At 42.4% G+C, this 15,665-nt stretch overlaps 1 protein-coding gene across 5 annotated transcripts in view; it reads left to right on the top strand.

Moving 5' to 3' along the window:
• LOC307211160 (uncharacterized protein) overlaps positions 1 to 10,899 on the top strand; it is a 95,473-nt gene extending 84,574 nt beyond the window's left edge. Inside the window, exons 6-9 of one of the 5 annotated variants that reach the window (XR_013836309.1) lie at positions 638 to 1,022; positions 5,657 to 5,807; positions 7,449 to 7,518; positions 10,782 to 10,899. Coding sequence is in view for 1 of the 5 variants with exons in the window: in XM_079967505.1 (XP_079823631.1) it covers positions 638 to 730; positions 2,660 to 2,725 (159 nt within the window). In the remaining 4 variants the exon portion in view is untranslated. Of the gene's footprint in view, positions 1 to 637; positions 1,023 to 2,659; positions 3,366 to 5,656; positions 5,808 to 7,448; positions 7,745 to 10,697; positions 10,762 to 10,781 lie in introns of those variants that run through there. The other 4 variants (XR_013836310.1, XR_013836311.1, XR_013836312.1 and 1 more) reach the window with 4 other exon arrangements.
• The last annotated feature ends 4,766 nt before the right edge of the window (positions 10,900 to 15,665 follow it).

Genomic DNA, 15,665 nt, shown 5'->3' with positions numbered 1-15,665 from the left:
CTGCCACTCCAAATCACCAACTTAGGATCATAGGTTTGTAGAGTTGAAAGGGACCCTAGGGGTCATCCAGTCTAACTTCCTGCAATGCAGGAATATGCAGCTGTCCCATATGGGGATTGAACCTGCAACCCTGGCATTATCAGCACCACGCTCTAACCAACAGAGCCATGTAGGCCTTCCTAAACAGCCATGTTTTCAACCAAAGCTAAACAACAGAGAAGCCATGTGGCAGGCTTTCTCAACCTCGGCCCTCCAGATGTCTTTGGCCTACAACTCCCATGATCCCTAGCTAGCAGGACCAGTGGTCAGGGGTGGTGGGAATTGTAGTCTCAAAACATCTGGAGGGCCAAGGTTGAGGAAGCCTGCCATATGGGTTCCTAGTGATGGGAGGAGAAGGAGGATGAATGCTCACCCCGAATGGGAAATCTAATCAGAGGTAATATTATAGCAGTTTGTAAGAAAGACTGCTATAGGTTCAGGTGTTTTGGGGGTCTATGCAACAAGGAGGCAGGAATGATAAATTCATCAGGCAATGTCATTTTAACTTGTCTTTAGCTGCCAAATTTCCAGCAAAGGGCTTCCTATTCTTTTCTCTTTTTTTAAAGAAAAAAAACCCTCTCTGCTTCTTATTTGGCAGGTCATCTTCTCCAGCTGTGCTAGTGCCGCTGCAATATTCCAACAGCCTGCTGTAGGGTGTGGGGTGCTGGCTGTCTACTGCAAGAGGAAAGAGGTGAGCGTCTGGACAGTATGCCTGCCAAAAATCCTTTTTATCAAGAGAACATCTTTTATTTCAGAGCATCCCTGCCCATGGAATTTCAGCAGTTGTATTCTGGAACAGGGAAGATGCAGCTCTCCTGAATGGATGCCACAGCTTCAAAAGCACACTCTTGTTTTGCAGGGTTTTATCTGATGAATCTCGTGGTAGGAGAATCTGGTGCTGTTTGATTGTTCCTTCTCACAGAATAGTTGCTGGTCAGAAATTGGCAGCCTGAAGCATACCGGAAGGCAAACAAGGGCATGAGGTGTTGTGCACATCCACAAGCCATTCAGCATTATGCAAGAAGCCTATTGCACTGCAAACATCCATGAGAAATTGTGTGGCTACATAGCCATGATATCAGCATTATTTTGCATTAAAAATATACAGTGGTACCTTGGGTTACAGACACTTCAGGTTACAGACTCCAGAAATAGTACCTTGGGTTAAGAACTTTGCTTCAGGATGAGAACAGAAATTGTGTGGCGGCACAGCAGCAGCAGGAGGCCCCATTAGCTAAAGTGGTACATCAGGTTAAGAACAGTTTCAGGTTAAGAACGGACCTCCGGAACGAATTAAGTTCTTAACCCGAGGTACCATTGTATAGGTTTTAGGCCAGGTGATGGCCACGGCTTCTCCCAACAAATCTTGGGGGTTGTAATTCAGTTGATGGTGCTGAGAGTTCTGTTAGAGATCTCTAATTATTAGTATTTTATTGAATTTCAAGTGAAAGCTGCATTTTAAGTTTGCATATTTGCCTGAGATGTGGGAATTAGGTTGGTTTGCAATGAGCAATGTACAGTGAACAAATTTCCCCCCATCCCTACCTGCTTAGTATGAACAAATTAGTACTACAATCCCTAATGCAATTATCAGCACAAGGTAAGGACTTGCATGACTGGGTGGGTTAGCAAAGTCCAGTGTAGCACTTTCCAGTACTCTCGAGCACACCATAATGACTAACCTAAATTTGTAAAAGCCAGAGCAATTACTCTTCCTGTGGAATTTGCTGTCAGGTCTGTTGGAGATGTTGTTAAGAATGTAGCCAGTTGCTTACCTGTCACCAAGCAGCGTCTTAATAATGTAGTTGAATTTGAATAAGCAGTTATATATGAATCCTGGTCCTACCTTCCAAGAGTGACACGAAATTGAATCTCCACTTCAGTTTTTAAGCCCGGGAATGAGCAAGCATCTTATCTGAATATAATTTGTAGGCTAGCAGCTGAAGCAGCTGCTTACACGGGATTTAGTCTGTGCTTCTTAGAACTGATCGAAAATATTATCCTGCCTTATTAAAATCACTCTGCAGCTTTTCCAGTCATGTGTCAACGGGAAAACAAAAACAAACACCAGAATGCATCTATTTCCAAGCTGTGGTTTGAAAATGGGTAGTTTGCAGAGATTCACTTTTGCCATTACAAATAAGCAAGGCTTTTGTATAGTTCACAGAACATTTACAATGATACAATACAAATATATATATATATGCATATTTTGGGCATATATTTACAATTTTTAAGTATTTGTGAAAACATATTTCACAACATTTGTGCATTTTTTAACTGATAAGGACGGCACAAAATTTAGAGAACTACATTGCTTTGCTGATTGCTGTGCTACATTCAGCTCAGCAGTCTGGGTTTCATGAGCTGATTTGGTCCTCATCAAATGCAGACTGAACAAATCCTCAAGCATCCCAAGCTGTAAATCAGCAACACCTTTTTAACCAATTAGAAGGCTTTTAATTGATTCACCCAACCAATTAATTGACTAAGCGCCACAGCCCTACTTATGTTGTTATGATTCACTGCTTCACAGATTATAATATGTTGATTAACCATGGCTCTCAAAACTATGATAATTCATTGATAAGTCTTCCATCACTTGTCTCCTTTGCTACAGGGTAAAAGTGTTCACTTCCCAGTTCAGCAATCTCCTGCTTCTGTTCTTGGGGAAGCAGAGGCATAGTAGCAGCTGGTTTTCCACTTCAGAGGCAGGTTCTCTGTCCGTCCTCACCAATTCCACTGCAATGCAATGACTTGTACCAGAATAATCACAAAAGCTACATCTATTTCTTCACATGCACGTAGCTAATCTTGCAGAAGGCACTCCCTCAAATTACAGTGTTTTCTCCTAGCCTATGTTTGCTCTCAGATGTCCAACAAGGTCTAGCAGAGCTGAATTTCTGGTGATGATGTGGTGGTGGCTCTCAACTTGGATGGCTTTAAAATGGGATTAGACAAATTCACCAAGGACAAGGCAATTGATAGCTACTACTTGTCTTGATGGCTATATGTGAACTCCAGGACCAGAAGCAAGATGCCTCTGAATAGTAGGGATCATGAGTGGAATAGCGCTGTTGCATTCATATCCTGCTTCTGAGTCTCCCAGAAGTATCTGGATGGCCCTTGTGAGAATGGAATACTGGACTCTGATGGGGTTTTGGTCTGTTCCATCAGGGCTCTTCTTGTGTTTTTAACTTTTCCGCCAATTACAGGGCTGCTTCTGTTCTATATTGCCCTGTTCCTGTTGGGGATCTCTTCATAGTTACCAGCCCTATTGTTCTCCATATTCCTGTCCAGATACTTCAATGCAAAGCTAACACAAGGAGAGCTACTGAGCATTTACACAGGCATTTACATGTCTCCCTTCTTCTGGAGGATTTGTACAACTGCCCGGAAACTGGGGCCTTCCAGCCATCTGTGGCCCACAGGGTCATCTTCATCAGCCAGCTCCCACAAAGGTCACACCACACATCCGATTTGCCCATGTGGCCCACTTCCACTGTTGCTCATGTGCAGGGGAACCAAAAGGACTGCGAGGGAGGTGAGCTACCCGCTTCTGATATTCCAGTGGCAACAGTGATCTCAATTTCCTCATTATGGAGCATGAAGTTTCTCTGTCTTCAGGCCTCCTTGTCCTTGTACCATCTGGGTCATCCTCTGCTCAGTATTATTTCCATTTCCACACTATCCTTACAATATAATTAGGGGGCGAGAATAGTGTGTGTGACTGACAAATGTGACCTCATTAGATTCTTCGGCGGTATCAAAATATTATGCACTCATTTACATCTCAAATCCCCCAATTCCTTTGCATTTAATCCTTGTGGCCGCTTCGTCCTTTGCTGTGGTTGTCAGGGTTCGATTCTCATTCCCCTTTCACTCAGATCTGGCAGGGAGCACAGCAGAACTCCAGAGTTTCATGCATCATTAAAAAAAAACCAAAAACCCTGCAAAATAACCCCAGATACATGCATAGCTCAAAAGTTTCATTTTTTAATCAGCTAGACGCACTCCTAAATGTTTTTTGGTTTTTTTTTAATGAGGAATTTGCATTCTTTTACATAGGGCCCCATGTCAAATCAGCACTGAAGTGATGCCCAACTTCGGGTTGCTGACTGATAATGAAAATGTCCCTGAATGTTGCATGGTCCCCCTGTGCTGATCACAGACACCACAGCATACAAACTATATGGTCATATTAACATCAGGATGGCTCTCTGTGGTCTCTTTCCTCTACATAGTGATTACAACATCTGGGAATTCAAATCTGATTCAAGAGTAAGGCTGGATTTTGAGTTTAGGGTGGGGATAAATGAGAACCGAGACCTGTAAGGATAAGGCACTTACAAATCTTAAATTATAATTAAGGTTGCCGGCAACCACACCCGAACATTGGCTGATAGGGAGAACTGTAGAGTCTCTGAATTCCCAAGGGGGCTTCATAAATTGGACCGAAACAGCAAAACCTTAACATACAAGGCTGAATTTGTTTAATTTTAAGATATTTAATTTGTGAAATACATTAACATCTCTGTGCATTTGCACTTATTTGACAGATAAATGGAAAGAGATTTACAGTGGTACCTTGGTTCCCGAATGGCTTGGCTCCCAAACAAATCGGCTCCTGAATGTCACAAACCTGTTCCGGTTTGCAAACATTTTTTGGAAGCCATTTTTTGGAAACGTTTGTGAATGTTTTGGAAGTCGAATGGACTTCCAGAACAGATTGAGTTCAGGAACCAAGGAAGCACTGTACTTCCAATTGAGAGACTGGCTAATGGCTGCCTGTATGTTTTTCCTGATTTCGCCATATTTGAATGAGCTTGAGATTTCCGTCTTCTTTTTAAAAGAAGAAATCTGAACATTCAAGACAGGGACCTGGAATATGTCTGAGGGGTAGAAGATTACAAATTTTCCTATTTTTGTGGGTCTTAGAACTTTCGCAGTTGGTTCGTGTTTGATTTATATCTAGTTCTTGAAGAGCTTCTGCATTAGAAATGTATCCTGTATCCAACATTCCAAGCTACAAGGCAATAGAACAATCTGCAGGTGACTCTGGTTTCTGCCTTCATCCAGGGACCTTTCCTTAAAATAAAATAAAAAAAGAAGTCTGGTGACAACTGCAAAACCTTATGTCTTGGGTTTTAAAAAGAAGTGCTCCCCACTACCCCAAACTCAATTTGGGAAGTGGCACATAAAATTTTGGGTATTGAGGTCATGGAGGAATTAACTCACCATCTCTGGGTACTGAAATGTCAGATCAGTCCAGAGTCTTGCTGTTTGGCATGACTTTATTCAGTATGACAATTCACACAATCAAAGACCATGGTTCTTGCCCAATACTAAAAGTTATGGAATAAGATTCTGTCATTTTTGGTGTCCACTGGAATCTGTTTGGAAGGGGACAAAATGTGCTATAGTCTGTTGGGTATATACTGTGCATGCATAATATTTGCTGCCTCACAAGTGGAATTTCTTGTAAGTCAGTCCTTTTGTGTTTTTCCTTTTATTTGTTTCTTTTGTACTTTTGAATGTGACTGTAATGAATAGTTGCAAAATAAATTTAAAGAATGAGCATTTTAAAAACCTTCTTTCTTTTGTCTTCCCATCATAGAATCCATTGGGGCTCATTTCAGGAAAATGCAGGTTTGTGCATATCCCCACAACTACAGTGAGAAAGAATTAAGAAGCGGCAAGTTTCACCGCCTTGAAATGAGGCAGGGGCTGAAGCAGAAAAAGGAGTCGAGAGTGGTTTCAACTAAGAGGTGATATATATCCTGTTCACATGTTTTCGATTCAGATAAACACTTTTGAAGTGCAGTATATTCACTTGGGAAAACGTTGACCTCCTCAAAATTGTTTGCAGCATTTTAGTGCAGCAAGATGCCTGCACAGATTCCCAGCTAATTGCAATGTGGGGGAAAGCAGCAGGGAATTCACACTTAGATAAGCTCAGGAATGAAGCACAAGCCTTGGCCACAGTGCAAATAAAATAACAAAAGATTTTCCATATCACAGTAATCATCATTGGCATTTTCCTCTTGTTCCACTCACAAACTCCTGATTAGATGAGGCTCTTGTAGAAGGTGTGAATACCTCGAGTACACGGCAACTGTCTCTTATTGTGGTGATCATTGTCTCTTATTGTGGCACACAGGTATTGCGTACCTGATTTGCTTTAGATATGTTCCTCAAATCACTGCTGACCCATATAGATGGTTAGGATGGGCATTGTCTGGTCATCAGTTTATGTCTGAAATCATGGAGCATCTTCAGTCTTCAGCTATTCTTCACACACTAACATAATCAAGGATAGTGCTTGATTCTCCTCCCTGGAGGAAAGGTAGCTTAGCATCTTTTATCTAATTTGCATCGGCAACATGGAGAAGCTTTAGGGAAGATGAGTTCTCTGCTTTGTCCTGCATGTTGCAATACACACACACCAAAATATGTCCCCATTGTGAGGTTCTGTGTTTGTTCAACCCCGATTGCTGCCATGTCAGTGTTCTCCTGGGAAGGCAGCTGTCATGAAAAGAGATGCTTCTATGCTCTAATCTTCTTACATATCGTATATCTAGCATAAGGGTCTCAACTATTATGCTCAAAGAAGCAAGAAATGATGTGGAGTGAAATGCTCATGTCATCCCAAGTTAACACTTCTCCTTGATCCTGTAAGACATTCGCTTTCTCCTGTCTTCCTCCTTCTTTTGGTAGAGAAGTAGCTTTTGTGGTTGCACAAGACCTGTGCCCAGAGTATTAGTTGAGGCCACCTTGCCCTGCTCTCTGAATTCTAAGCAACTGAATTCTGGGATCTCAGGCAAAAGTCTTCATTTTACATCACTTACGACAGAGAACATTTCGAATGGAGATGCTGAAAATTGAATCTGGGATGTGCTCCAACACTGGGCATGCCTCTCATGGTGTTCAGACTGATACAAACTGAGTATTTGGTGTTTGATTGGGCAATGTAATTTCACTATGTTTGTTTTAGGGTGTTTCCATGCTAGTGTTTTAGAGATGATCTACATGTGTTGTTCTTTATTTAAAAAAACACATGCATGATCAAGTGCTTCCTTGCAGCAAAAGCTGCTTGCATGATGGAAGAAAGCTTTCAGTGTAAGTAGGGAGGGCACTGCTGTTTTTAATGTGGTCAGGCATTAAAACCTATGTGCATTTTGAAGTAATACAACCCTATGTAGACTGTACCACATGTGCAACTTCTTGCAAATTATCACATGGGCATATAGACCAGCTCTTCTCATCTGGAATGCATCAATCTACAGAGGTGGTTTAATGAACTCTAGAAATGGGTGTGTGGTTGTGTGTGTGTGTGTGTGTGTGTGTGTGTGTGTGTTTAAAATTGAATGTACATGCTAGTCAAACTAAGTTTTCCATTCAGTTTACAGACATGAGAAACGCAAAAACTGGTTTAAGGGCCATCTCTAAAAATGACACCTGAGAGTGACAGCCAAGCTGGTAAGATGAGACTTCTAACAGGACCAGTCTATATTGATGAGCAGCATGCACTAGACTTTCAAGCACTCTCAACAATGCTTGATGGCAAATTATATCATCCCTTGCCCACATTATTCTGCTGGAAAATTCCCCTGTTCCCAGAAAGAAATGCAATTTGACAGAAATGTACGAATTAAAAGGAACAAAATGTAATTAAAATGGCGATAGCACATAATCTGGTAACCCACTTTAGAGGCTCAGAGCTTCATCTGTGTGGGGTTTTTTTTTTTTAAAAAAAATGTTTTATTTAAATGGATTTGAAGCAAACAAAATGACACACAAAGGTTCCCATCTATATTATCACTTTGCAAAGCAAGCCAGATCAAAAGTTGTCCGCTGCGTCCATCTGCTTTGTGCACAATGAGAAATGCTTGATCTAAGATGGCACTCAGCTTATGCAAATGGATTTTTTCCCAAACCTTAGTACAGAATTTCATTATTAATAAAGACACCTAAACTAGAACTGGCAGGATTAAAAGGAGGGGAAAAAAATCCTGCAGAAATAGTGAAGATTGAGTTGAACATTTCCGTGAGCATTAACCGTATACATAAGAAATACAGGTATGTGTTTGTATGAAGGAAGAGTCAGCATTGCAACCCTATAGAATCTCTGGAATTCATTTCTAGCCTTGCTATTCATCTCTCCATCTCCTTCATATATACCTTGTCCTTTGAAATTGATCCCCCCCCATGCATTCAACAAAAGTACTGACTTTTGTCTGGATACAGGGACACCATTCTGGGGTGGTCTAACCACCAGTCTATATTTTAGACCACATGTGATTCTTGTTCAGGAAAATTTATTTCTCAGACCAGCTCACTGGGTTCTTCACACCAAGTGACTATTTTTATAAAGCAATTAAATGAGCCCTGTATAATTATTTGTGCCAAAATTGCAAATCCCTTTCCTTCGAAAATAAAGGATGTGGCTGTGGCTGTTTAACCTGTGTAGATAGCACTGCTAGAGTTAGTATGAGATGGAAAATGAAATCACAACAAATGCTCCTGGAATGCATTGTACTTTTTTGCCATTTTCCCCTGACATAGCCCAACGAGGCTGTTCTTCTTTTAAACCCTTGCTGTGGATCTCTCCAACTTGCCAAGATTCTTGGACCGTCCACAGGCTGGATTTAGAAGGTGATTGGGCCAGATCCGGCCCCCGGGCCTTAGTTTGCCTGAGCACACTCTATACACTTAATGAGCACCTTTTAATGCAAATATCTGTTTTGGTAATGTATTTCCTCCTTTTCCATGATGAACAAATGGCCACCGTATTTACAGGGCTGGAAGCAGGAACATCCACCACGGAGGGACGCTGGCACTTAGCTGGCTTCCTAGCATGTGTGTCACTATGGGTTGCGGGGAGAGAGAGGTGGTAGAGAGGACACTGCAGTGCAAGAGTTGTAGAGGGAGCATGAGATTGGATCTGTTGGTGTCTTCGCAATGTGCCAACCACCCTGCCGTCTTCCCTTCCCTATAAGCCACAGCTATGCCCTTTCTGGGAGGCTAGGTGAGTGCTGCCACCCCGCCCCACCGGATGCTCCTGCCTGACAGAATGCAAACACTTTAAGGTTGCAACCCTGTGTGCAACTTCCTGGGAATAAGCCCCATTGAAAAAGCACTGATAGGATTGCACTGGTGTAGCATTCTTAAGAAAGTAGCCCTAGTTGTGTCATGTGACGAACAATTTAAATAAGGGAAAGTTGGCAAGTCACTCCGTAAATTTTGTCAAGCAGCATACGACAAAAATAAACACACGAGAAAAACCCTCATAATCTGATATCCTATAAATACCACAAAAGACTTGCAAAAAAACCCAAAAACCCGTTTAACCATTCAGTCTGCATCAAAGCATTGCTGAATCCAAACAAAAGGATGCTTTAAAAAAATGTAAACTGTCCTTATAGACTTTAAAAATCTAGACCGGGGTTGTCACAGTCATGGTGAGATTTTGAAGTGAAGAAAAATGCTTGAATTCTCCACCATATACAAACCACAGAGTTGGGAGCGTTCTCTGTTTAAAAACTAAACAAGCAAAGCAATTTAAAAATGAAACAAATAAAAACCAGAATCTTGACAAATAAATAAAAGCAACTTAAATGAAAGCAAAACAAAAACAGCTGTGTGGATGTGCTTATATAAAGTTAAATATAAATAATAATACAGAAAATTAAAACAGAATAAAAACAGTGATGTTAATAGAGCTCTGTGAATACATGGTTCACAGTAGCTCACCAAGGTAGGCATCTTCCCACCAGTTCCAATTCATGCCCTGAAGTTTCTGATAATGTGACACTTCTGTCTGTGGTGTTTGATCTAGGATGGCTCATTCACTCATGAAAGCCACCACTTAGACCCTAGAGTCACCAAGTGATGAAAACACAGGCATGAAACACTCAAACCAATATACACTCACCATATTTTTCACTCTATTAGACGCACTTTTCCCTCCTAAAAAGTAAGGGGAAATGTGTGTGCGTCTTATGGAGCGAATGCAGGCTGTGCAGCTATCCCAGAAGCCAGAAGAGCGAGAGGGATCACTGTGCAGCACTCCCTCTCGCTGTTGTAGCTTCTGGCTTAGTCACACAAAGCCTCTTCAGGGCAGCGGGAGCCTTCATCCCACTGCCCTGAAGAGGCTTCGTGCGGCTATCCCAGAAGCCAGAACAGCGATACCTCTTGCTGTTCTGGCTTCTGGGATTCAGAATATTTTTTTTCTTGTTTTCCTCCTCCAAAAATTAGGTGCATCTTATGGTCTGGTGTGTCTTATAGAGCGGAAAATATGGTATTTATGGAAATGGAGGCATCCAAATCTTGGCCATGTTTTCATCTAACCAGCCTGAATTTCTGGCTTTTAGGGTAGGATTGAAATTAAAATTGAATTTGTCAACCTCTCCCCTTTAGCCTGAATTACAAATCCACTCCTGCCTAGTTCCCAAGAATTAGAATTAAAAGCTAACAAAACTGCACTTGGGCTTTTTAAACACACTCACACTGTTTTCGATAATCTGGTAGCTCAATGAGAAGACTCAATAATTCCAGTTAGCTAGCTAACTTGACGCTTGAATTTTCAAACTTTGGAGTTCCGGGCCTACTAAACTGCAGTGAGTGGCATACTTAATTGACTTTTAATATATTTACAGCTGTCAAAGCCTCTCTGATCTCCCTCCCCCACCCTTCATTTGACATTTGGACTGAAACCACCAAGAGAGCTTTCTTACTTCCAGAAATCCCAGCTGAAGAGAGGCAAAGCAGAGCCGCAAGAAGAACCTTCTGTCCATCCTCACATTTCCTTCCACTGTGTCCCTGTTCTGGAAGCCAAGGGGATCTTGGATCCAAAGCCTGTGCTGCTGTGGACAAGTTGGAAACAGAATGTTACATTCATTGGCCCAGCTCCATGGCAAACGAAGATGGATTCCGAATTTCTGACAAAAATGGAAGTGGCCAAAGTGAAAGTTGAATCATGAGGCGGAACACACAGTCTGCTCCTAAGCTTCAGCTTCGTCAAGAAGGGCCAGTGATGCATTCAAGAGGTAAAGATGCAGCTCTCTCTCTCACACCCTGTGGCATAAACACATTAGAAACAAGGGAGAGGCAACAGCACAGAAAGTTTATACTATTTATATCCATGTACTATCTGGGATGCGGGTGGCGCTGTGGGTTAAACCACAGAGCCTCGGGCTTACCGATCAGAAGGTCGGCGGTTCAAATCCCCGCAATGGGGTGAGCTCCTGTTGTTCGGTCCCTGCTCCTGCCCACCTAGCAGTTCGAAAGCACGTCAAAGCGCAAGTAGATAAATAGGTACCGCTCCAGCGGGAAGGTAAACGGCGTTTCTGTGCGCTGCTCTGGTTTGCCAGAAGCTGCTTAGTCATGCTGGCCACATGACCCGGAAGCTGTCTGTGGACAAATGCCGGCTCCCTCGGCCAATAAAGCGAGATGAGCGCTGCAACCCCAGAGTCGGTCACGACTGGACCTAACGGTCAGGGGTCCCTTTACCTTTACATTACTATCTGGAAGCCTTGAAATTAGTGATGTAGAACTAGTGGTCCTCCAGATGTTCTTGGACCCCGGTTTCCATCAGCCCCAGCCAGCATAGCCAATGGCTAGGGATGATGTGAGGTAAGCAACATCTGGTGATGTGGGGTCCATACTGGAAGGTGAGCCATGGGCTCCCCATCCTTGCAATGGAGCTATTTCCAACACACTTGCCCAACAAACTATTTTGGAGGGTGGTTGAGAGCCTTCAGTGGATAAAGGGGTGTTTAGATTGAGCATGGCCCAGGTCGGAGCGAAACAATATAAACTTAAAGCTTTTGCAGATGACCTAGTTTTGACCCTGCAGGAGCCAGAATCTAGTACGAAAAGAGTATTACAATTGATTCAAGACTTTGGTCGGGTGGCGGGATTTAAACTAAACAAACAGAAAACCAAGGTATTGGGAAAAAAATTGACAGTTACAGAGTCGGAACGGTTTCAGAGAGAGACAGAATTAAATGTGGTTAAAAAATTAAAGTACCTAGGGGTAAACATAACAGCAAAAAATCTGAGTCTATTTAAGGATAATTATGAAAAATGTTGGTCAGAAATTAAGAGAGACTTAGATAGTTGGACAAAATTGAAACTTTCTTTGCTAGGCCGAATTGCTGCTATCAAGATGAATGTATTGCCAAAAATGTTGTTTTTGTTTCAAACACTACAGATTGTGGACAAGACGGAGTGCTTCCGGAAGTGGCAGAGAGATATCTCTAAATTTGTCTGGCAGGGCAAAAAGCCCAGAATTAAGTTTAAGATATTAACTGATGCGAAAGAGAGAGGGGGCTTCGCCCTGCCGGACTTAAAGTTGTACTATGAGGCCGCAGCTTTCTGCTGGCTAAAAGACTGGCTACTTCTCGAAGACACTGATGTATTGGATTTGGAAGGTTTTAACAATGCTTTTGGTTGGCATGCATACTTATGGTATGATAAGGTTAAAATCAATAAGGCCTTTAAAAACCATATTGTCAGAAAAGCAGTGTTTAATGTCTGGACAAAATATAAAGACTTATTGGAAAATAAAACTCCAAGGTGGCTATCACCTCTGGAAGCTAAGGCCCGAAAAAGACCCAATATGGAGGCCAAATGGCCAAAATATTGGGAAATTTTAGAAAAAGATGGAGACAATTGGAAATTGCAGAGTTTGGAGAAAATGAAGGATAAAGTGCGAGACTGGCTACATTACGCTCAGATTAAAGAAGTTTTCAAAAATGACAAAAAGTTAGGGTTCCAGGTGGAGAAATCGAAATTTGAATCAGAACTGTTAGAACCTAAGACTAAGGTACTTTCAAGAATGTATAACTTGCTGTTAAAATGGAATACACAAGATGAAATGGTTAAATCGGCTATGATAAAGTGGGCACAGGACATTGGGTACAATATCATGTTTGAGGACTGGGAAAGGTTGTGGACCACTGGGTTGAACTTCACTGCATGTAATGCTTTGAAGGAAAATGTAATGAAAATGATATATAGATGGTACATGACCCCAGTTAAACTTGCCAAAATATACCATTTGTCTGATAACAAATGCTGGAAATGTAAAGGGAATGAAGGAACATTCTTTCACCTCTGGTGGACGTGCCCTAGAGTGAAGGCCTTCTGGGAAATGATATATAATGAGTTGAAAAAGGTATTTAAGTATACTTTCCCTAAGAAACCAGAAGCTTTTCTCCTGGGTATTGTCAGCCAGAGGGTGATAAAGAAGGACAGAACCTTTTTCCTGTATGCAACAACAGCAGCAAGGATACTCATCGCCAAGCATTGGAAAACTCGAGATCTGCCCACACTGGAAGAATGGCAGATGCAACTGATAGACTATATGGTACTGGCTGAGATGACCGGCAGAATCCAAGACCTGGGAGAGGAAAGGGTTGAAGAAGACTGGAAGAAATTTAGAATTTATTTACAAAAATATTGTAATTTGGTTGAATGTTAAGAAGGATGCCAGACTATAAATAATTGAGCACCACTAAAATAGATGTAATGGGACGCAGGTGGCGCTAAAGGTTAAAGCCTCAGCGCCTAGGACTTGCCGATCGAAAGGTCGGCGGTTCGAATCCCTGCGGCGGGGTGCGCTCCCACTGCTCGGTCCCAGCGCCTGCCAACCTAGCAGTTCGAAAGCACCTCCGGGTGCAAGTAGATAAATAGGGACCGCTTACCGGCGGGAAGGTAAACGGCGTTTCCGTGTGCGGCTCTGGCTCGCCAGAGCAGCGATGTCACGCTGGCCACGTGACCCGGAAGTGTCTCCGGACAGCGCTGGCCCCTGGCCTCTTAAGTGAGATGGGCGCACAACCCCAGAGTCTGTCAAGACTGGCCTGTACGGGCAGGGGTACCTTTACCTTTACCTTTACCTTAAAATAGATGTAATCTGGATGACAAGTGTGATGGAGGGAAACATAAACCTTTGGGAGAACTATTAGACTAAATTAAATGAACGGGATTTAAGAATGTAAACAAGATGATAAATTGCTGGTAAAAGTTTATAATGATGTAAGTGGGAGCGGGAGACGTGAGGGAGTCCAAAGAAGCTTTGAAAATATGTTATGATACATGTTATATTGTTTATTATTTTTGCATTTTGTATTTAAAAAACCTTAATAAATATTTAAAAAAAATAAATAGATTGAGCATGGCCAACTAGTAGACCCATGAGCCACATCTTTGTCGCCCACAGTGTAAATCTAGGATGCAGGTTGATACATCTTCCGTACTTGACTTGGTGGAGTACACTCCTTCTCATCAAATTAGCTCATGTTGGCAAACGTCCTTTGAATTTCTGTGGCCCAGTTTATGATGTCTTGCAAGTACTTCAAAAATGCACTGACTACATGATAGAAGACCTCAGCAAACCAATTCATATTCTCTGACGGGACTACCCAAAGCCAATCCTGCAGCTATTTAGAGAGGGGTTAACGCTTTGGGGAATCACAGAAATCTGACCCAGGGATGTCCCAGGGTACATTTGCACAGCTACGGGACCGCCTCTCCTGGTATGCCCCACAGAGGAACTTACGGTCTTCAAATAAAAACATCTTGAAGGTGCCAGGCCACAGAGAGGTTAGGCTGGCCTCAACTAGAGCCAGGGCTTTTTCGGCTGCGGCTCCAACCTGGTGGAACGCTCTGTCACAAGAGACAAGGGCCCTGCAGGACTTGACATCTTTCCGCAGGGCCTGCAAGACAGAGCTGTTCCACCAGGCCTTTGGTCAGGGCGCAGCCTGACTCCCTCCTTTGGCAATCTTTACAAAACTTTAGTTTATGATTGCCATCAATTTTGATTTTAATTAATTTTTATAATGTTTTTATAATGTTGCACTGTTTTAGTGTTGTTAGCCGCCCTGAGCCCGGCTTCAGCTGGGGAGGGCGGGATATAAATAAAATTTATTATTATTATTATTATTATTATTATTATTATTATTATTATTATTAAAATCGTCCACACTTTGGTCTGACACTTTCTTGACGTGTGTATACATCAAGATCTGGAATAACCCCTTGTCTCCATGTGACACATAGCACATCTGATGTTCCCAGTTAAAGTATTGACGTTACACAAGGCCAGAGCCTGCAGGCCACACTAGGATGGTCTGGATGCAGTCAGGGCTGAATTAAAGTGATATATCAAGAAGCCTTGTCTTTTGTTGACAATTTTACTCTGTACAGCCTGAGAAACATACGCCCTGGTTAATGTCTTGCGCCAGTTCCCTGTATAGTAGCAGCTTCTCAAGACTGCTCCTCTGCAGGCTCTTGATCTTGACATCTCCTCTTCTTGGCTCCCCAGCAGCATCCCTTAAACTTCATTTCCTCACCAGCTCTCCCTGAACGCCTGTTGTTAAATCCCTTCTCTGTTCTGCTGATAGTGCTAATTCCACACTTCTTTTGCTCTGCCTCTCGCCTGTCTACCCAGACATCAGAAACCCACCAGCCAGATGACCTGCTTATTGCTTGCTGCTTGATTCTTATATCCCCAGGCTGTTTCCTCCCTTATCGAGTCTCTTTCCTTGAGCCATGTGCCTATCTTTATTCGTTTGTTCCTCTCAAGTGGCATTCCCTCCTTGGGCTCACATCTTTGCTTAGTT

This window comes from Podarcis cretensis (genome assembly GCF_951804945.1).
Source record: "Podarcis cretensis genome assembly, chromosome: 2".
Taxonomy (NCBI): Eukaryota; Metazoa; Chordata; class Lepidosauria; order Squamata; family Lacertidae; genus Podarcis; species Podarcis cretensis.
Note: the sequence above shows the minus strand (reverse complement) of the source record. Positions and strands in the feature narration are given on the sequence as shown.